The sequence below is a fragment of the Pteropus medius genome, unplaced genomic scaffold (genome assembly GCF_902729225.1).
Source record: "Pteropus medius unplaced genomic scaffold, Ma_sr-lr_union100, whole genome shotgun sequence".
In the NCBI taxonomy this organism is placed as follows: Eukaryota; Metazoa; Chordata; class Mammalia; order Chiroptera; family Pteropodidae; genus Pteropus; species Pteropus medius.
Window position 1 is genome coordinate 9,975,315 of NW_024351730.1, and position 22,995 is coordinate 9,998,309.

The following is a 22,995-nucleotide window of genomic DNA, read 5'->3' on the forward strand; positions in this document are numbered from 1 at the left end:
TCGGGGTCGAGTCTTCCTGTAGCCCACACTTCCTCCTGCGGCGGCCGTCTCGGCGGGCGGGATGGCGGCGGCGGCGGCCCGGGGGAGCGGCCGCGCATCTGCCCCCTGGCTGCTTCTGCTCCTGCTGGTTCCGCTGCTGTGCGTTCCAGCTGGGGTCCGGGCAGTCCCGGACGAAGACCTTAGCCACCGGAACAAGGAACCGCCGGCGCCTGCCCAGCAGTTGCAGCCGCAGCCCGCGGCCGCGCAGGGCCCCGAGCCAGCCCGGGCTGAGGTGAGCTGGACCCGCCAGGGTGGGCGACGCTGCGGCGCCGGCTGCACTGGGTACCAGGCTCGCGGCCGCCCAGAGCGCCTCCCTCGGCCCTGGGCTGCCGGCTGGGGGAGGGGAGCCCGGCCCGACTCCTGGGGATGGAGGACGGTGGAGGGCGCTTTTTCCGGGGTCAGGCCTGGTGTCTCCTCGCTCCTTATGTGGGAGGGGAAGGGGAGCCCAAGCATGGAGGCCACAGTTCGGGAGGACCAAGATGGGAGTCCTGTTGATCAGATGTATCCTGTAGTGGAAACATTCATCCCAAGTAGGAAGTTTAAAAGGAGAGCTGGGAGGCTTTTCATATTCTCTGATAATGACATCGGCCTTTTCATTGTCGAAACATCCCAAACTGTTAACCCAAATTCAGCTTTGCACGACCTGTGATTTTTTTTTTTTCTTCCGCCAGCTATATAGGGATTATAAAGCGTGACTCTCACTTTTTTTAAAACGTGCTCTGGCTTGTAGGAAGTAGCCCTTAGGAACGCAGAGGGATGATCAGTCTTTGGCAGTAGTACAGAGAGTAGTGCAGCGGTGTGGGATGCCAAAACGAAATTTATAAGTATACTAGAACTTTTTTTGGCCTTTACTAGATAGATATTAACATCTTCATTTATGTTAATAGAATCACTTCCTCACTTGTATTCAAAATCTCGGCAGCGTTTTTAAGTTTCTTCCCTCTACTAGTGCTGGGCTTTCTCCTCATTTCCAATTTGGACTCCTAAATTCAGGAGCCCTCTGTCCTGTGTTCTAGCAGGGGACGGTTTGGCGCTCAACTCCCTCCCCCTCATCTCTCCCCCCAGGCTATATTCAGCCTGTAGCCTAAGAATCTTCCTAAACGTCGAATGGTTTTACTTATCAGAAATCCTCACTCATTTACCCCTGCATACTGATTTCAGTCCGGCCTCTTCAGCATTGATGTTCAGGTTTCTTTCTGATCTGGCTCCTATCAACTTCCATGCTTTTAGCCACCACTCCCTTGCTTATGTGCTGTATTGCAACCAGAGTGGTGCCATGTGCTCCATCTCTAGTCTCTCCCAACAAAAAGCCTCCCTAAAAAGGGGGGCTTCAGTGAGCTTGAAGCCCAGTGGTCAGAATCTTTTTATCTTTCAAGAAGTAACAGATGCCTTTCTGTGAAGACTTGCCTACTGTATCCTTGTTAAAAGTGATTTCTCTATTGCTTGTTACTCCTGGGCTCAACTGACCCTGCTTGCCATTTCCACTGCTGAAATTGAACTGAAATACCGATTCATGAAATTTATTCTAAAGAATTTATCATTTAACCTCCTGTCATTTAACTCATGGGAAGTCCCCCCCACCACCCCCAAACAATAACTATGTTGAGTTAAATAACTTTATGAGTGAAAGAAAGGTACATTTTGAATGTAACTTTCCAAGCCTTTCATCAAAGTTTTAGTCATATAGTGAGTTTTGAGATATAAATAGTGGTAGGTATGGCTATTAATAATACCCATTAGGTAACTAGGAAAAAATCTAGCCATTTAAAATGAAGTCAACTGTGTCCATTGACCATATTTAAGTGTCTTAAGGATCCTTGTCTTTAAAATTGGTGATGTGGAGGGAAGAGGCAGGCACAACATAATATTTTTGTCTATAATATTTTGATATATTCTTCATGGTTCTTTTTTAGATAGAAATTCTAATTTCTTACATATAATAGAATCTAATTATTTTAATCATATTTTTATGTAACTTGATATGGCTCAACCTACAGTACTACAGCATGTTGGAAGAGATTTTTCATTCACATGTTTTTTTAACTATAATACAAGTATCATTTGCTTTTTTTTGTCTACCTTGTGGAGGTAAGATATGATCAGAGTTCAGTTTAATAGGCATATAAGCAAAGGTTCAGCATTGCTGAATATCTGAAAGTTTCAGCTGTTTTTCAACTACGTGTAATAAATCTTTTAAAAGCAGGATATTTAAACTTACCTTTTCATGCCACTGTGTAAGAGTGGACTTCTGAAAATGGAGAAGAAAAAAATCTCTTCATCATTAGTAGACATTCAAGTGTAAGATGTATTATAAAAATGTAGTTATCTTATATGGTGCTTTGAAGCAGGATAACTGAATTTCTCACAGAACTTTCTATATTGGGCATTTTTTTTTATAATCATGTTTTTAAAAAATTGGGGGAGTTCACTCTGAACTTAACAGTTATAATGAAAAAAAGTACTGTCGATCACTTGGATACTATCATTTATGCAGTTAATGCTTCTAGTGACTTACTCCATTTTCCCCTTATTCCTTCCTTGAGCAGCGTATGTAATAATACCCTTTAATTGAGGGAGCTCAGATAGATTTAATAAAGGTAATTTGTTGCATATTCTGAAAGTCCAAAGAACTGCTCTGGTTAAATAGCACTGTTGATAAAGCCACAAAAGCTATTACCTGACCCAGTACAAATCTTGCTATTGTATTTCTGCTTTACTGTTTTTTTGGCATTTCTTTTATTTATTATCTTTTACCTGTGACAAGGCCTTCCACACAATGTAAACTTTTTTCCATTTTCATTAAGTTGTGGTCCTGCTCCAACCAATCTAGCCTCCAAATTCTGTCCTCTTTACAGCTAAGATGGAGACCATCAGGTATGAGGACTCTTGCCTTGCTCATGATTTCTGTGTTACAATTAAATGATCAAGATGTTACTGACTTTACTTGTTGGTATTCTACCATCAAAGCAGTTCATTAAAACAAAATCAGTAAAACATTTAATACAGTTCAACTAATACATTTAATTTATAAATAAAAACAGTAATATAAACAAAGTTGTTTAACATTAAAATAAAAATTGTTAAATATACTAATATGAATTAACAAGTAATATTAATAAAAATATTTAGAAAACGAAACCATCCACAAATAAAGACACAATAGTGAAAATTTACAATAAAATATATTCTTTTAATCTTTCAAAACCAGGTTTATCCATGGTGTCATTAAGTTGCACGTATAATTTTATGCACACTTTTCCAACTTCCAAAAAGCTTTTTTTGACCTCATACAATAAAGTAATGGTGAAGAGACAGTTTTAAGCCAACATAAACATTTTATTCTTACCCCTTTATCTTAAAATGATCTCACCTCTTGTGTGATAACTTTATTGAGTGTCTTTGTTTTTGTTTTGTTTTGTTTTGCAGGGACATCAGTATTTTTCTTGGTGTAGCAGGCTATAGATTGTTTCAAAGAAAGTATCTTTATCTTTTCTAGTTTCATCATGTATCGGAGATAATCTGTAGATAATCTGTATCGTTTTCAATACAGCCAAACGGGTGTTCATTTGAACTTTAGAACTTGAATAAGAATTATTTTTTCATTGTCATCTGTCATTTTCTTCTCTTGAAGAGCATGAGAGCATAAAAGAATATTTTCTAAATGAGAGTACTTTTATTTTATTTAAAAAATTTTCAATTTAGAACTAATTTGAACATTGAGTAAAGAGTTTTATTCTGCAGATTTTTTCATTAATGTTAAGTTGTTGACCCTGCTCCCAAGTTGTAAATAATTTGGTTTAAGACCCAAATTAAAATACTGAAATAGTGGTTTTCATACCAAAGAAAACACTGTATTTTATTACTATGGTATAACACTGTGTAACTGCATAGTGGAATACAAAAATTGGAATTAGTCACTGTATCTGACCCACCTATACACATCTAAATATTTGTTTCTCTGCCCATACTTTCTGCCTTTCTTCAAGTATTAGTCAAAACTGTCATCCTTTCCATACTTTTTCTCAGTGCCCATGTTCCTATTCTCTAATAACCTCCAGTATTTTCTTCTCTCAATACTTTTATTCTCAACTTCTCTTGGTTCTTTTCTATGTGCTTACATATGTCGACATATGTCCACAGGTTTTTCCCTACTTAGGGAAAGTAAAAAAAAAGGCCATTAATTTAACTCTAGTTGACTTCATTACAGGCATACCTGCGTTTGTTGCGCTTCACACATGTTGCGTGATTTTTTTTGTTGTTTTTTACAAATTGAAGGCAAGACCCTCCACCAGCAAAAAGATTGCAGCTCACTGCAATCTTTAGTTTTATAAACCAAATTTCTATCTAGGTGATTATTTGCTTTTTCACTTTGTTTTAGTATTCCATCCTCTGGCTTTAGCCCCTGTCTTTTTATCGAAATTCTGTTTTTGAAGGATACCAGTAACCTACCTAATTGTTAAATCCAGGACTCTTTTTCATTGCTCATATGAAACAGTTCTCTCTCCACTTTTTCAAGAGCCCCACCCCATCTTGGCTGTATGAACTTGGGAAAATTACTTAACACTCTTGGTCCTCAGTTTCTCCTCTTGTACTAAGTTGGAATAATAGCTCTTAAGATTTTTGAGTATCAGTGTATATGAAAATACCTGGCATCTAGTTAGTAGCTCAGTGAATAGTGATTGCCCCTATCTTGATCATCTGTGATTTTTCTGCCTTATTTTCTAAATATCTAAGATAGTTTTTATTTTCTCTCTTTTTTTTACCCTTCCATGCCTTTCCCTAAATACAGACATTCTGTAAGGCTCATTTTTTCAACTTAATCTCTGCCTTTTCCCTTGGAAATTTTATCTATTTACAAAGTTCGAGCTGATAAATTTAGGCTGCCAGTAACCAGATACATACCTTGAGGCTGTGCCGGCCTATACTCAGGTGACCCATTTGTATGACCTCTTGAAAACTTTTTATCACCTCAAATAAAACATGTCTGAAACAAAATTCCTATTTTTATTCCTCTTTACCACATACCTTATAGAAATATTAATATTTCTCTTAGTCAACCAGGCAGAAAACCTTACCATCATCTTTGATTCTTCCCCATTTTTAAAGTTCTATTGATTTTCCTTTCCATCATGTACAAAATTATTTCCTTCTCTATTTTGTCTTCAACATTGGTCTTGTGCAGCTGACCTAATTAATTGATCCAGTGGCTGGTGTTCTCTACTTTTTGCCCTGATCTGTTAGTCACAGCGCCTTAATCATGCTTCTGTCTTCAACTCAAAAACTTTTAAGGGCTTCTACCTTCCCTCTAAGCTGGTCCATATAGTGTGGGCCCTGTTTATCTTATGTTTCCCCAAGTATTCATCTGATGGTTTACTCCCTGTTTTCAGAACCTGCCGATATTCTTTAAAATTGTCAGTCCAGGGAAGGTGGTAAATGAATGTACGCTAATGCATTTTCAAGTTAGCCATTGCATGAGCGACTAGTGCTGATCCGCTGAGACTTTGAAGGAGCCTTTTGAAATGAACCTCAGAACTGATTTTCCTGACAGTTACTAACTCCTCTATACTTCTGGGTGGTGAATGAGTAAGAACAGAGCACGCACTTTCTGGTTGGACCTGCCTGAAGCCATTTACAGACTACAAGGAATTGGTCCTCCATAGCTGGAGTAAGAGATTGGATCGAGATTTTTGGTAAAAATTCCAAAAGGTACAGAAGAATGTAGAATGAAAAGTGTGTTTCTCCTCTTGTATTCTATTTCAGGGGTTAGCAAACTAGTTTACCACTGACTGTTTTTATAAATAAAATTTTATTGAAACAGAGCCATGCCCATTCATTTAAGTATTATCTATGGCTGATCTCAAGCTACAGCATCAGAGTTGGGTACCACAGAGACTTTATGGCCCATGGTTACATGTTTGTCCCTTTAAAAATAAGTTCACCGACCCTTGTTTTAGTCATCCTGGTTCCTTCCCTAGAAACAAACCCACCGTTCCTGTTTTCTGAGATTTGGTGTGCATTAACTCTGTATATACTTTATAACTCCCTGCCCCTCCACACACATACAAGCAATGACTATATACATAAGATGTCCTTTTTTTCAACTTAAAAATTTTAGTGATTTTTTTCCCTTTTTAGTATATATGAAATTCTTTTAGCCCCATAATATTCCAATATATGGAGCTACCATTTATTTAATCAGTACCCTATTTGATGGACATTTAGTCTTTTTATTATTACAGATGATAACATTACATTTATACATGTTTCTAATGCAAAAAAGATTAACTCCTTGAGTGTTTTCACCTTAAACGTTTTAGTCCTTTGTGTTCCATGATTCATTGCTCACAGTATTCATTCAGTTTTATTCTAGGGGAGAAGGACCATTAAGGGCTGGAGTCGTTGGGATAGACCTTGCTCAAGAGTTTCTTTATCAGTTGGATCTTGAGGAATCTAGATAAATAGGGGGATAACGAAAAGAAGATAGGGAAGTAGGACTGCATGATTGAAGACCTGTGGTTACCAAAAACTTGATGTGTCCTCGGGCTGCACTGCCCAGTACTGTGGTTATGAGCCATGTGGTTCTTTAGCACTCGATATGGCTAGTCCAAACTGAGATGTGCATGAGACAGGTGGTGGGTAGATACATACTGGAGTTGGAAGACTTGGTATGAAAAAAAATGTTAAAAATCCCAGTCATAATTTAAAAAATATTCCTAGAGAATTATTTTGGGTTAAATAAAATATTCTGTTTTTACCTGTTTGTGTTCTTTATTTGCAGCTAAAATTAACTCTTGTTAGCATTCCTGTCAAATTTGATCCATAGTACCTTAATTACTATAATCTCTTTTCCCAGGAATAGTAGCAAAAGTGTGTGTGTATGTATTTATGTGTGTATGTGTTTATTCATATAAATATATATGCATAAAAATGTATCTATATATATGAATATCAGTTTCTTAGTGAACTAACAATGAAATATTTAGGAAGATATAGTGTGCTACAATAACTAACTTAACTGAGTTCTTACTGTGTACTAGGCACCATCTAAGGGCTTTATGTGTATTTATTAATTCACATAATGCTCATACCAACCCTGTAAGGTGTAGGTACCCCTCATCTTGCAGATGAAACTGCAAGTAACTGGTAATGCCTTGGCTATGAACCCAGGCAGTCTGATTCCAGGGCCCACAGACTAAACCCACTACATTATGTCACTCTGAAGGTGAATTAGAAAAAGATGATTTCTATACATTGTAAGCACTTAGGCATTTGACACTAAGTGATTGAATAGTAACTGATCATTTTCTGACCCTGTTAACATTTTAACTTTAAAAATCTATCTTCATAATACCCTGATACTTTTGTTTTAAATTCTTACCACCGTGGTTGGTGATTTTTTAACACTATCATTTTGGCTGTCCAGGACCAGCTCAGTATATAACAAGCTTTAAGCTGAGTTTTCTTATGTTCTGTATATAGAAAGTTTTTAAGAATATGTAGTATTTTGTTGTACTTTTAAGGCAGGTTTTATTTAATCATTTCACAGAGGGACAGAGAAACTAGATAATGTGGCTAAGGTTTTATGGCTGGGAATTATAAAAGCATGAGAATATGTAGTTTTGGTCGCTAAAGTAAACATTTTCTTTTTGAGCTTGGAGCTAATTGGTCATAATGGTGTGTAATTTATTCCTAAAACTTTTCTTGGATTTCAGATCCTACAATGTAATTTCTTCATACAGAAGGTATATTCAAGAAGAAAATGTTGCATTAATGAAAGCCAAATGAAAATACTATTATTAAAAGTAAATTTTAAAATGCTTATTTTTTTTATGATATTAACGCTCATACGGTATTGGAAGAGAAGGGAAACTCAATTTTAAAGGAACATCAGCATAGATGGAACAAAAATGATAATGGAGAAAAAGCTGTAATCCTGAAAAATGGTACTTGCTTAATCAGGAGATGGTTTCCAAGGCCGCCGTTTTGATTTAGCCCTAACACCAAGTATTTTCTGAAATATTTAATTCCCCTGTTTTTTTGCTCAGAAATCCAGGCTGAGTAATGCTTGAAATTTTCTTTACTGTGGAATTTGGGAGTCAAGTTTATGTCATGTGCTAAGGAATGACATGCACACTAAGAATTTAGAATTTTATTCTTATCTCTGCCATCTCTGGGGCCTTTGTAAGTAATTCTGTTTTTACCTTATCACAAATCACATACGTTCTTGGGTTTCTTTCTTTTTTTAATTTTAGGCTTCTAGAGATTCGTAGGCTTTAAAAATTAATTACAGATAGGCTGTGAGGCTTGGAAGAGACCTTTAGATTTATCTAGTCCAGGGTTTCTCAACCTGGGAGCTATTGATATTTTGTATTAGATAATTCTGTCTTGGGGGTGGAGGGTGGGTTTCCTCTTCATTATGACCTGCCCATAGCAGCATTTCTGGCCTCTACGCACTAGATGCCAGTAGTTCTTCTTTAGTTGTGACAACCAAAAATGTCTCCAGACATTACCAAAAGTGCCCTGGAAGACAAAATCACCCTGGTTGAGCACCACCAATAAAGTACATTTCCTGTAAATGCTGGTTCCTTTCCCTGGACCTCTGAAGTTGAGGAGGGAACTCTCCACCTTTTCTAGCAGTCCATTTCAGCTTCAGGTGGCTCTCTTGGGGTAGAAATCTTTTCTCTGTATTAAGTTAAAATCTGCCACCTGGAACTTTTTAGCTCTACCTCTTAGAACCGTGCAGACTCACATACAGACTTTCTCAGTTATTGGGACATAGGCACCCAGTCCTTCCTGGTCTCTTACATGATTGTTTTAGAGTCTGAGTTGGCAAGTTTTTTGGTACTGGGCCAGATAATAAATATTTTAGGTTGGGCCACATATTTGCAGGCTACTTAAGGTCTCTGTTGCATAACTTTCCTTTCCTTCCTTCCCTCCTCCTCTTTATTTTTTGCAACCCCTTAAAAATGTCAGAAATATTCTTAGCAGTAGCTTGCTAAACCCTGATTTTATCATCTGTCTGGGATTATCTTCAGAGGGCAGTGCCTTCTTAAAATGTGGTGCCTCAGAACCAGTACAGAACTTTGGAGAAAGACTGAGCAGCATAGACTGCTGGGTCACTAAGTCTTTAAAGTGCCTTGTCACAGTTTTTACTTAAAATGACCTTAATGTCAACCAAAACTCTGGTTTGTCTTTTTTATTAGGCCATATTATCGCTTAGGATATTTTTTACTTTAGTGTTCCAGCACCCATATATCCAGCTATATTAGACCTCATCTTAGCTAGAGCATTATATTGCTACAACCTGTTGAGAGCTTTCTGAATCTTTGTCTTCTAAAACAGCGGTCCCCAACCTTTTTGGCACCAGGGACTGGAACTCCTATGAGAATCTAATGCCTGATGATCTGAGGTGGAGCTGAGGTGGCGATGCTAGTGCTGGGGAGCAGCTGCAAATACAGATGAAGCTTTGCTCGCTGGCCGGTCCGTTTCCTAACAAGCCATAGACCAGTACGGGTCTGTGGCTCGGGGGTTGGAGACCCCTGCTCTAAAGTGTTAGTGAAATTTCTCTGAGCTGCCTGTTACTTGAATGTTTGATAAACATGCTTTGGTCTTCCACCCAAATAAAAATTTGAGACATAGCTGAGAATTAAATCTCATCTCATAATCACTTAGAAAATAAGATAATTTGTGGCTATACTTGGTCTACATGTTTTTTCTTGTTTTGTAGAATTGTACTTGGATCTGCATTGTAGCAACCATAAATAGATGTTTCTTTCATTAGTAATGGCTTTCAAAGTGATAGACAGTAAATAAGTCTAATGTTCATGACAGAAAAACAGTCTTAATTCACATACAAGAGTTTTAAATAATGATTTATTTCAAAAAGTAACTGATGTACATATACATATATATTTTTTTATTTCAGAAAGGACTCACACCAGCTGCCCCAGTTCATAACAATAAAGAAGACCCAGATACCCAGACAAATTTGGGATTTATCCATGCATTTGTCGCTGCCATATCAGTTATCATTGTATCTGAACTGGGTGATAAGACATTTTTTATAGCAGCCATTATGGCGATGCGCTATAACCGTTTGACAGTGTTGGCTGGTGCTATGCTTGCCTTGGGCCTAATGACGTGCTTATCAGGTAAGTGTGCTTTTCTTCCTAATGAATTTACTGGATTTAGGTGAAAGCATGGAATCATTCAACTGGTTATGTTGGAATTTGGTTCATGTTCCAAAATTTAGTAAACAGAAAATGGTTTCAGTACATAAATTCCTAAAGACTATATTGCATTTTAAAAATTTTAGTATGTAATCCTTGTTTTTGCTGTGTTTCCTTGCTTCTTTTCTTTCCAGTCCAGATAAGCTTATTTATATCTGATATCGTAGAAGTAGGACCCAAGTAACCACAGAGAATTGCTTATTCTGTTGAAGGATGTCTGGTAATCAATAACTGAGGAGTCATTTTTCAGTTTATTTGTCCTGTTAACCTATTCTTATCCATTACAGTAAAGGAATGAAATTTTCTTAGATGCCAGGTTTGTGTTACTATTATATAGGCTTCAATTTTTCAAAGAATTAGACCATGAGAAGTAAACTTACACTAAATAGTTAATTTCATCTCTGATTCAGAAGCAACTGTAAGCCACATAGCTGGATAGAAAACAGCCTTCTCATTAGAGTCAGACTTGGGTTAGAATCTGACTATGCTGTGTATTAAAGTAATGATAAGTTACCTAACCTCTTTGAGCTGCAGATTCTCCATCTGTAAAGTGCAGATGGTATCAGCTACCTTATAGTGTTGCGATCTGTTTTAAAATGAGATCTTAGATTTCAGGTGCTCAGTCATTCACCCCTCTTGCCTCAGCAAGTTCTGTTTCTGGCTGCTTGGATGCTTCTTAAAGTCTTTTTAAAAATATGAGTATTTTAATGATTAAAACAATTTAGTGATTTTTTACATTTTAGATAATAGTGTTAGCATTATTCATATGTCACAGTAAAAACAGTTTTCTCTTTAAAAGTCAATTTTGATTATAGGAAGTAGGAAAAGTAGGGAGAGTTATAAATGCTGAAGTCACTTGTTTGGAATGAGTTTGAATAATATCAGAGAATTTTCGTCTTGAAACTTTGAGCTTCGAGGATAACTAGAAGGCTGTCCTCCCTCTGCCCATTCCCTCCTCAGAAATGGGCTCTATCGGTTTCCTCCACTTGTTTTATGTGTTCATTTCCACTTCCTCAGCTATAAGTGGGGTTTAGTACACAGTTGATCAAAGCAAATATATCACAATTTAAATAAACTTTTTTCTCCACAGTATTTGTTAATTGTTTATCAAGAGAAACTATTCCTTGCCCCAAATATTCACGTTTCATAGTTGAGGAACACAGGTCAGTGACAAAATTCCATGGAAGTCAACTCAAAGAAATTCTTTACATTCTGAAGTCACTTTGTACTATGAAAGATACCAGCCTTCTTCATCTCACAGTCTTCCATGGAATCATTATTTCTGTATAAATCTGTGTATGCCTTCTTCCTTGATTTATCCACAGTAGACTTAGAGAAAGCTGCAACTTCCAGGATTACAGTGATCACTCCAACAATATGACATTGCAGACGCTTGGCCAGAAGGCCACTCATCTGAGGTTTTGTCAAAGCAGTGGAAGGCATGGTAGTTACAGTCTCCCTTAATACCAGCGTTCTTCCTCTAAATAAACTTTTTTCTTTTAAGTTAGAAATGCATCTCTTAATGAGATGATAGAACTATTATTAGTTTATATGTCCATGGATGATACTTATTGCTAGAATGAAGCAAGGTGTTTATTTTATTAAATTTATTGGGGTGACATTGGTTAACAAAACTATGTAGGTTTCAAGTGCTGTATATTGTGTGTTCACCTAAAGTCAAATCTTTTATCACCATATATTTGACCCCCTTTATCATTATCCACCTATGTCTTCCCTTCTGATAACCACTAAATTGTTGTCTTTGAGTTTTTGTTCTTGTTCATTTGTTGCTTTTAGGTTAATATCCCATATATAAGTGAAATCATATGGTTCTCAGCTTCTTCTGACTTATTTGCTTAGCGTGATTACCTTAAGATCTATCCGTGTTGTCGCATATGGCAGTATTTCATCTATAGAGTTTTGATGGGGATTGCATTAAATTTATATATTGAAGCAAAGTTAAGAATCACTTCTGATTCTTTTTATTTTTTTAATAGATAATTTAAAAGGGCTGAGAAATTTTATTCACATAAAAAAGTAGGAAGGAATTTTGTTACAGCCATGTCATTTAGTTTATTGGGTTCCTGTGTTATATGCTAAAAATTAAATACTAGTCCATCATCAAAAATAAATTTTAATGATTTACCAGCTGACAACTTAATAAGGTCGTCTGTCAATTTTGTTGAAAGCAGAGAATTAGAAACCAAGTATACCAAAAAAGGTTTTTCTGAAATTTATCAGATGACTATTCTTGTACACATTAGTCTTTTACTTTAGAAGTACCTTGTGTAACTGATATATTTAGAAATGGTTGCCAAAATTGAAATATTGTTAATTTCAGTTGTACTTTAGCCAATAAAGTATTTCATTTTAAAAATTGTATCATATCATATGTTTTAAATATATTTTCCTAGAACCTTGGAGCTATAGATTTAGCTCGTTAAGTTTATGGAAAATGCCTACCGTATTGCTTCATTGCCATGGCAGTTCTAGGAAGTCCACAGTAAATCATCTAAGTCAGGCTTATTTTCTGTCAGAAAGCTTTGACTTCGTTTTTGAATTTAAATAAACATGATATACATCCCCATGACAATCATCTACTTTAGAATTCTAGTTCTAAAATGGATAGATGGGTGGATTAGGCATGGAACCTGGTTGAAAAAATCCCTGTGGTCTTTAGTATTTCTTCCTGATGCTCTTTTTGCTGTAATAAGACTCTGCCTTAGGGAAAATACATTTGTTTACACTCATTGGGGATGAAAGAGGCACAGTTTCTAATTGGAAATTATTCCTACCGAGGCCAAAATACTCTGTTTCTAATGTCATAACTATTATTTCCAACAGCCATGAAGCTGTTATTTATAATGGTGTGAGACCTTATCAGAAACTTGTATAAGACAGGGAAGACCCAAGCTCTATCTCTGGTCTATGATGCCTTGATTAAGGACACCGGTATTTCAAACTCCTTCTTTGGTGCCCTAGAGAATATCTGTTTTCTATACTGTGGGGAAACACACTATAGGAAGCTGGGTAAAAGGCAACTTTGTAAAGTGGGTGGAGGGCAGCTGTGAAGAAGGGAACTGAGAAAGGAGAACCTGAAAGGCTCCTTAACTACAAGTGTGTTTTCAGGCAGATGAGTTTAGGAAAGAGTACATATGGAAAGTTTAACTTCTGGAAATAGATTCTTTAACAAACTGTTCTTCTGTGTTTCCTTGTAAAGTCTTTCTGTGTCTTTGGGGGATGTCAGTTGGAGTTTTATTGCTCACCTGCATCTCTTGTCTCTTTTATACTTTAGCAGTCGGCTAAGAGTGCACGGCAGGGCGCCTGGGTCCTATCCAGGCTCTGCCCTTCGCTTCACTGCAGAGATTTACCTAGCCTCTCTGTGCCTTCTGAGAGCAGAGGTGATAATCTTATGTACTTCACAGTTTTATTATTACTGCTTTTCCCCCTCCTCCTCAAGGCCTTCCTCCCATTTTACTCCTGTCTACTTGTAGTTTGATTTCTGCTTCTAACACTTGTAAAGGCTTTCATAATCATCTTTCCTTTTTAGTGTTCCGTTTTCATTTTAATGAGCCCCTCAGACCATATTCATGGGCATCCCCACCTTTTTATTCTCTTGACTTCTGTGACACCATGTGCTTCTAGTTATATTTCTTTCTCTCTGAAAAAAAAAAATTGTACTATAAATATTGATATTCTCTACAGTTTTATCCTTGGCCCGTTTTTTCCCTCTCACTGATGTTCTCATGCCAGGTGTTCTCAGTTACCTGTAAGTCAGTGATTCTCAAATCTGTATCTTTACTTCAGATACTTTTCTTGGAACTTCAACACTGCCAAGATGTAGAAGGACCAGTACCTTTTTGGCTCTGTTCCGACTTGGTGCAAAGCACCTGCTTAAGGAGAAATAATCTTTCATTGTTCCCAGAGCAAAAGTGCTTGAGTGTCTGAGGAAAGGTTTCCAAAGAAAGGAAATAGAGGGACAGTAACCAGGGGAGAACAACAAAGTTGGAATGCCAAGTGGTTTTTTTACAGCCTATGGCGTTGTGAAGGCAGAAAAGATGGGATTGTAAAGGTAAGTAACAGGTCATTTTTAGATTATCTGAAGATAAAAGGAAAACTAAGTTTAGGAGATTTAAAAAGGTATGCTACATTTCATTAAAAAATTTTTAAACGTCTTTATAAGAAAACATTTTAAGTTTATAAAGTTTGCAAAAATCAAATAATACAAAGAACACCTGTGTCCCTTTTATCTAGGTTCACCTGTCATTAACATTTTACTTTGTTTGCTTTATCATTTGTGACCTAGCTATCCATTTATAGCTAGATAAAATTATATGTATACATGATTTATATATAGATAATATTGTACATATACACAGTTTATATATCTATAGATATATAGTATACATGTAACTTAATATGTATCTTTATACACATAGATACATTAATTTATCACCCATATTTTGTCAGTAGACCCGATAATATTTTCTATAGCAGTTTTTCCCTCTTCCATAGAGGATCTAGTCTAGGTCAGGTGTTTAGTTCTTTTTAATCTCTTAATCCGAAATGTTTCCACAGCCTTTTCTTATGTGTTTTAGGATGTTATCATTTTTTAAAGAATATAGCCCCTCCTCCTCTAATGGACTAATCTTCATTTTGTTTTTGATGTTTCTTCATTATTGGATTGAGGTTATGCATTCTTGACTAGAACACTGCATAGCTGATGTTTGTCCCTGTAAGAGCATCACATCTGGCCCTCGTTGATAATGTTCTTTTAATTACCCTGTTAAGATCGCTCTTGTAATACTCTTTTTTTTTCTTTCTTTGCACCTAGTATGCAATCTTTAAGGAGACACTTTAAGACAATGCAAAAACCCTGTTCTCCATAGTTTAGCATTAGTTGATAACTCTTACATGATCTAAATTTTCCCTTGATACTTGCAAAGTGGCTTTCTAACTCCAGTACCCCATCTGCATTTACCAGTGAGCCTTGCATAGGACTCTAAGAAAGAGCTGTCTTCTCCCATTGGCTGGCTTGTCTATTATTGGTATAAACTCATGAATGCCCTTTTTCAGTGGTTTCTAATTAACTATATTGCTGCTTAAATTATCCCAGATTGGGTGGCTGGGAGCTCCTCCAAGCTGGCTCCTATGTCCTTGTGACGTGTTCCCATTGTTTGTTTTTGTTCTTCCTTTCTAGTATAACAAGATAGTGCAAGCTTATTTTGGACCTGCTCTGTCCAGTCCTGGAATTAGCCATTTCTCTGAGGAGCCTTTTAGTGGAGAATGCTATTAGAAACTAAGGTCTGGGTGCAAAATTGGCTATTACTGAGATGTTTTTGCTTCTTGGCCTTTTCAGTGGACAGAACTAGAAAATGTTTGTATCATGAAAATAAATGCATATAATTTGAATGTAGATGTGCACATAGCATAGATCTGGTTCATTTCTAAACATGATTTAAAAATTTTTTTTCAATTTTGTCATATAATGAAATAGAGGGTTGTTTACCTATGCAGTTATACACTTAATATTCAGGCAGATTTATAACTATTGCACCCATTTTATAACAAGCTGGTGAAGAATAATTGCATTTATTATATATATGAAAATACCCTCTGGCCCTTCCATAGTTTTTAAATTTTAATTACTGAACTGATATTACTGATATGTGTTTCACAGTTAGGATTTGAGTTCTTGATGTAGTTCCAAGTGTAGTTTATTGTGTAACTTCTACAATTGCTCTCTTAACGATAGGAAAGAATGGTACTGAATAAGTTTGAGTTTGTTGTAAATGTATTTTTAATATATGTATAAGGAATTCGTTTTTTTATATTTTTATTTTAAATAGTTCCAAAGGAGCAGAATTTGAATCAAGCCATATGAGAATCTTGTTATGATTCTTTACTATAGAAATTTATAATATAAAGATTTGTGATGAAGAAATATCACTTATATGGGAAGGTGGTGTAGCTTCCAGGTTATAAGATCTTGGAATCCTTAGAGGGCGTCAAAGATAACTTTCTACCTAAAGTACCATGCTCTGCATGATACATACCAAGCCAGCCTTTGGCTGGATGTGTCCGTAGAGAAGTTCATTATCTGTCTCATGAGCTATCCCAGTGGAACCCATGTTGTCTTCAGCTGGACCATTGATTTCTATAAACTATGTTAGGTAATTGGCTAGACCTAAGGGTTCAATGTTGGTGAAAGGAAAGGCGTGGAATTATTTAAGGTTATTGCATATTACATTAGTTTCTAATGTGAACCATTTTTTCCTTTAAAACAGTGGTAAGTTATGATTTCTGAAGGTAACTGTTCCTTTGTTTGGTTGAGATACATGCTTAGTAACCATATATACTGTTGCATTTTCTTCCAGTTTTGTTCGGCTATGCCACCACAGTCATCCCTAGGGTGTATACATACTATGTTTCAACTGCATTATTTGCCATTTTTGGCATTAGAATGCTTCGAGAAGGCTTAAAAATGAGTCCAGATGAAGGTCAAGAGGAACTGGAAGAAGTTCAAGCAGAATTAAAGAAAAAAGATGAAGAAGTAAGTCATAGCACTGTTAAAGATCTGGACCAGAAAGGCACTCAACTAAGAGTAAACACTATCTAGAGGTTTTTTAGTGGCCATCCATAGCTGTTTGATATGTATGGGCTACAAAAATATAGCTTATTATTTTAGTTTCCATTATACCTGGCTGTGATGTGACTCTGGGTTAGTGTTAATAGAGAGAGGACATGAGGATGAATACTGAACACATGTAATCAGGTTCCTTAATTAGATTGTTTATAACCGTCTGTCTAAAATTTTATGTTTCTTCCCACAGTGTCTAGCCTAGCAAGTGATCAGTAAATATTGTTTATTTTCTTGGAGAGGAATGAAGGAATTGAGAATATAGCATTTGTTGCTATGTGAGACCAGTGCTTCAAAAGAGAAGTTTGAAGTCACATAACTAGTTTCTTGGAGCATATTCCATAGACTTTAAACACTTTATAAAAGAAAGATTAATCTTGTGCTATTTTATTTGCTTCCTGAGATTGTCTTTTTTTTTTTTTTTAAATTTAGTTTCAACGAACCAAACTCTTAAATGGACCAGGAGATATTGAAACGGGTACAAGCACCACGATACCTCAGAAAAAGTGGCTGCATTTTATTTCACCCATCTTTGTTCAAGCTCTTACATTAACATTCTTAGCAGAGTGGGGCGATCGCTCTCAACTAACTACGATTGTTTTGGCAGCTAGAGAGGTGAGTGGCAGCTTGAGAGAGAACTGCTTCTGTATTTAAACTGAGCATAACTAATGTTACTTTACTCCAGAGGACACTGGACAAAGTTGAGGTGGGACAAGGGACTATTTCACATGCTATACTATTTGTTTTAGAGGTAGTAATGTTGCTGCTCTTTAAAACTCGCTTCTCGGTTTCTGCAATCAGATGGTATTCTGGTGTACAGACTTAGTTGCTCTCAACTCATCTTGCTGACTCCTAGTCCCTTCAGTTTTGCCAAAATGATGCCGTGGCAGTTGGCTTGGCTTGGTTTTCTTTCTTTCCTTAGAACCTTCCTTTGTATAGTTATTGAGAATATAAATTGATAGAATATTATTGAAGGCCAATTTGGCATTAAATATCTAAAACCTTAAAAGTGTATATCTTTGGGTTCTTCTGTTCCTTGTATTGAAATAGATTTTTGCAACGATAACTTAGAAAATTTGTTAAGTCTTAGCCCCAGCATACTGTGTCCTGGGATGGTAAGCCACAAGAGAGTTCAGATCATCTTGTTCTAGCCTTTGTTCTACTGATAAAGAACCTGAGGCCCCAGAGAGATTGGGTGACTTTTTTCTTTTCTTTTTCTATTTAAGACAAGGAATACGTTATTCAAACCCATCAGAGAAATGGACGGCTTGGGTCTGTAATAAAGCTTCGTATTTTAGAGCATAAGCCAGTAACTGTATGTAAGAGTATACACTGCTACGTACAAATTAACTGATCAGACCACAACTTTTCAATGTTTAAAACAGAATAACATTCCCTATAAAAGCAGCACCTTTGTGACATTTTAACTTCAGTACTCCTCTCCTTCCTCACCCTCTCAACAGAACCCACACTAACCACCTCATCCTCCTTCTCAAGGGCAGCCATGACCTCATGGGCCTCAGAAAACTCTCCTTCCTCTATGCCCTCACCCACGTACCAGTGAACGAAGGCACGCTTGGCATACATCAGGTCGCGAGCCCAGGCTTCAGCAGCAGTTGTGGTGTTGCTCAGCACACACACAGCTCACTGTACTTTGGCCAGTCTCCACCAGGTTCCAATGGAAGGCTGATAATTAATGCCAACTCTGAAGCCAGTGAGGCACCAGTCCACAAACTGGGTGCTGCGCTTGGTCTTGATGCTGGCAATGGCAGCATTGACATCTTTGGAAACCACATAACCCATGGTACAACAGGCAGCAAGCCATGTATTTACCGTGGCGAGCGTCACATTTCACCATCTGGTTGGCTGGCTCAAAGCACGCATTGGTGATCTCTGCTACAGAAAGCTGATCATGGCAGGCTTTCTCAGCAGAGATGACAGGCACATGTGGCCAGAGGGAAGTGGATGTGGAGATAGGACACCAGGTTGGTCGAGATTGTCCAGTCAACGTTCAGGGCTCCATCAAATCTCAGGGAAGCAGTGATGGAGGATACAATTTGACCTATTACTCTATTCAGGTTAGTATAGGTTGGGCACTCAATATCAAGATTTCTGTGACAGATGTCATAGATGGCCTCATTGGCAATTGAAGGCACAATCAGAGTGCTCCAGGTGTGGGTGGTGAGGATGGAGTTGTAAGGCTCAACTACAGCTATAGAAACCTGGGGTGCTGGGTAAATGGAGAACTCCAGTTTGGACTTTTTGCCATAATCAGCAGAGACATTCCATCAGCAGGGAGGTGAACCCAGAACTAGTTCCCCCACCAAAGCTATGGAAAACTAAGAAGCCTTAAAGACCTGCACACTGGTCAGCCAGTTTCCGAATTTGATCCAAGACAAGGTCAGTGATTTCCTTGCCAGTGGTGTAGTGCCTGTGAGCATAGTTACTAGCAGCATCTTCCTTGCCTGTGATGAGCTGCTTGGGGTGGAAGAGCTGGCAGTAGGTGCCACTGTGAACTTCATCAATGACTCGTGCGTTCTACAAACACTGCCCTGGGCACATGCTTGCCAGTGCCTGTCACACTGAAGAAGGTGTTGAAGGACTCATTCCCCCAATCCCCAATGGTTTTGTCACTTGGCATTTGGCCATCAGGTAGGATGCCATGTTCTAGGCAGTAGAGTTCCCAGCAGGCATAGCCAATCTAAACACCAGCCTGGCCAACGTGGATGTAGATGCACTCACGCATGACTGCTGCTCTGCGGCTGCCAAGCGGATAGCTGAGAGGAAGAGGAGAGGTTGCTGCTTCCTACAGCACGACTCTTAGGTAGTCTACCTAATAGAACCTTTTCTGAGGACATAAGCTAATGGGTAGCAGGGACAAGGACTGGAGTTATGGCTGTCTGCCTTCTAGCCTCTTCTACATTTTGTTCATAGTTGTCAAATAATGCCACTTAAAAGATTCCCATTTTTAAAATTTTTTAATCTTTCTCTTGAGAGTAGTAAAGTTTTACATGAGAAATCTGTTAATGTTCACAGAAATTTGTTAAGATTTACTGAGGAGATGGTTGTGGAATTTTTGGAATGCTGCTGCTACTTTTCAGGCTTTTCTTGATCTTGATATTTCTTACCTGTTTTTATATGTTGTTACATTGTTTTTATTGGATGGTAGGGTTTAGATAACAAGCTTGATTTGAATTTAACTCCTAGGAAATATCTATCATAAAATATAAGTTCCTTAACCTAGGCTGCAATTTAAAATATAAAACAAGAGTTGAAGGCCAGGACTAAGATAGTTTGAGCAGAACCATTTTGTCAGAGAAGCCGCAAAAATGCTTTATTTTGGAAAAAAAAATAGAATTGTTTTCATTTGATTACCATATTTTAAAACAAGCTTTTACAATGTCACTTTAATGGCTTTGCCCTATCTTTTTCTTGGTTTGTGGACATTATTAGCTTTCAGATTGCCAAGATTGGGACTTGAAAGTGGCTATATAGTTGTGGTGGTGGTCCTGCTGTGGTGAGCTATCGTGATGGCAGAATCATTGCCTTTTTCTTAATACTATCATCTGAACAGCACAGTGACTAGAAAGGCTCGGGATTCCCTGTCTGTATGAATTACCGTGGTCTAGCAGTGTGGACATGACGACTGAGTTTGAATCTCTTGCTATGTGACATTACTGCAGCACCTCCCTAGTCCCAGGAATAATTGGAACATATTCCTTCGAGCAGCTGTTACACTTTTCATAAATTATACACCTTAATTTTTCTAACTGGTATGCTTTTTTGCTGTTGATCTCTGTTTTCAGTGCTTAATAGTTACCTTTATAAGGTAGCAGTTTCATTAAGTGACTGTTACATTTGTTTGCAGGACCCCTATGGTGTAGCAGTGGGTGGAACTGTGGGACACTGCTTATGCACTGGATTGGCTGTAATTGGAGGAAGAATGATAGCACAAAAAATCTCTGTCAGAACTGGTAAGTTGTTTTTGAATTACAAAAAATTACCATTTGTCTTAACTCTTAGAATCGGAGATAGATTAGAAAGGAGCACTGTTTTAAGTTTTTACTTCTGAAGGAGACTTGTCTGTGTAATAACCTCCTAGAGAGAGGAGTTCCCCCTGCTGTTGCAAATATGGACTGTGTAGATGTTGTAAAATACAAATTAATCTGTAAGCATTGCTGGATTCATGGTAGCTTTTTGTTAAGATAAATTTAAGTCAATAAAACAATCATGTTGGAAATATAACTTTTTGGCCTAAAAATGCCTAAAGATTTGGAATTATACTGTATTTACTGATTCTGCTGCAAATTTTGTATGTAGTTGGTAGGCCTTAAAGATGGCATAAAAACAGTCTTCTTGCTAGCCAGTTGTTGAACATCGTCTTTTATAATTAGGTTTTAAAATGAATTATAGCTCTATTGTTGCTTGTCAGCACCGTCTCAATATAATGTCATTTTGCCTTATTTGACTTTTTTCTCTTCTTTTACAGTGACAATCATAGGAGGCATCGTATTTTTGGCATTTGCATTTTCTGCACTATTTATAAGTCCTGATTCTGGTTTTTAACAAACTATTTGTTCATTTGTAGTTAAAGATAGGTCACTCTTGTGTTTATGTACATAGTGTACATTATAACTAAGTAATAGAAAATAACTGTACTTTGTAGCAATGAGTTATTATGTCCAAAAGAAATAATCATTGATTCTATTTGCAACATGGATTTTTAAAAGAAACCTGATGTTGTAAGTGTGGATTTTTCTTTTCTCTAGCATAATTATGTTAATATGGTCTCCATTTTTGAGGGTGTTCTTGACTTTTTTCAGGGGGGCAGTGTATACAGAACCATTGTGCAGTGGAATCTACCATTTGATTTTCTTTCAGCACTGACCCCTTTATAAGGAATATACATTTCTTCTTGAATCACTGAGATATTTTAAGATGTTTATCTTAAAATTTTTCCTGGGGGAAGAATGAATCAGTTTCTATTTTTAAAGTATTTACCCCAGCCAGTAAGCAGTAGTTTAATCATGTCTTTTCAAAATGAGGGTTTTTTAAAAATAAATAAAAGGCAAGAGAAATGAATTACAGTCAGCTCTCCGTATCCATTGGTTGGCATCCACAGATTCAACCAAGCACAGATGGAGAATATTTGAAAAAATGTTACATTGTTGCTGATATACTCTGTAGTTAGGCCTGCAATAGGCGGTTGTGTCTGTACTGAACATGCACAGTCTTTTCTTGTTATTATTCCCTATATACAGCATAATAACTATAGCATTTACATTGTATCACGAATTATAATCTAGAAATGATTTAAAGTATATGGATGTGCATAGGTTATGAAAACACTACGCCATTATATTTAAGAGATTGGAGCAACCGTAGGGTTGGGGGAGAGTCATGGAACCAATCCCCCCTCAAATACCAGGGGATGACTGTACTGTTATATCAATAATATGACAAGAATTGTTTGCCAGGTCCATTCTTCTTTTTTAATTGGGTAGGAAACCCAATATAAAAACAGTCAATATTTGACAATGTGGAATTACCAAATTAAGAGAGAATACTATGAGTGTATTCATATTTTTTCTATACTGAATAAACAATGTAACAGAGATACAATACAAATAAAAGTGGTATGACCTGTGCTTGTTTTTCCCTTTTGTGTTATACAAGTTCATAACTTTCTGATTTATCAAAGTAGGATTAATATTTATAGACCAGTTTCTAAAGTTGATGTAAAAAACTGGAGCCAAGCATTGTTGTCAAGCAGTCTTAACTCTCACACATTTCTGTGAGGTAGCAGGTAGTACTATAAGGTTACATGATACAGCCGGGGAGTCAGTTTCATTCTAGAGCCCATCCATAATCATCGACTATGGCAAGGCTACCTCATTTTATCATAGCAACTTCAGTAATCAGTGTCATTAAAGTATATTCTAACTTGACTCTTTTCTGTATAAGCAGCATAACTGCTTTCTCCCAGCCTGATGTTTTCTGTTACCACAAGCAGCAAAGTTGCCATTAATATCCTCTTTAAATCCAAAGGAGAGTTCTGTAGAAATTCCCACACGTTCCTTGTGCAAA

General features: G+C 37.2%; 1 protein-coding gene and 1 pseudogene across 1 annotated transcript; one reads left to right on the plus strand and one right to left on the minus strand.

Moving 5' to 3' along the window:
• Positions 1–22,556, plus strand: TMEM165 (transmembrane protein 165). Its single transcript, XM_039845252.1, has 6 exons — positions 1–271; positions 9,965–10,190; positions 16,646–16,821; positions 17,341–17,523; positions 20,777–20,882; positions 21,398–22,556. Exons 1-6 carry the CDS (start codon positions 62–64, stop codon positions 21,472–21,474), a joined length of 978 nt encoding a protein of 325 aa, XP_039701186.1. The 5' UTR covers positions 1–61; the 3' UTR covers positions 21,475–22,556.
• Positions 17,830–20,778, minus strand: LOC120588087 (tubulin alpha-1A chain-like; annotated as a pseudogene).
• Positions 22,557–22,995: the final 439 nt, after the last annotated feature.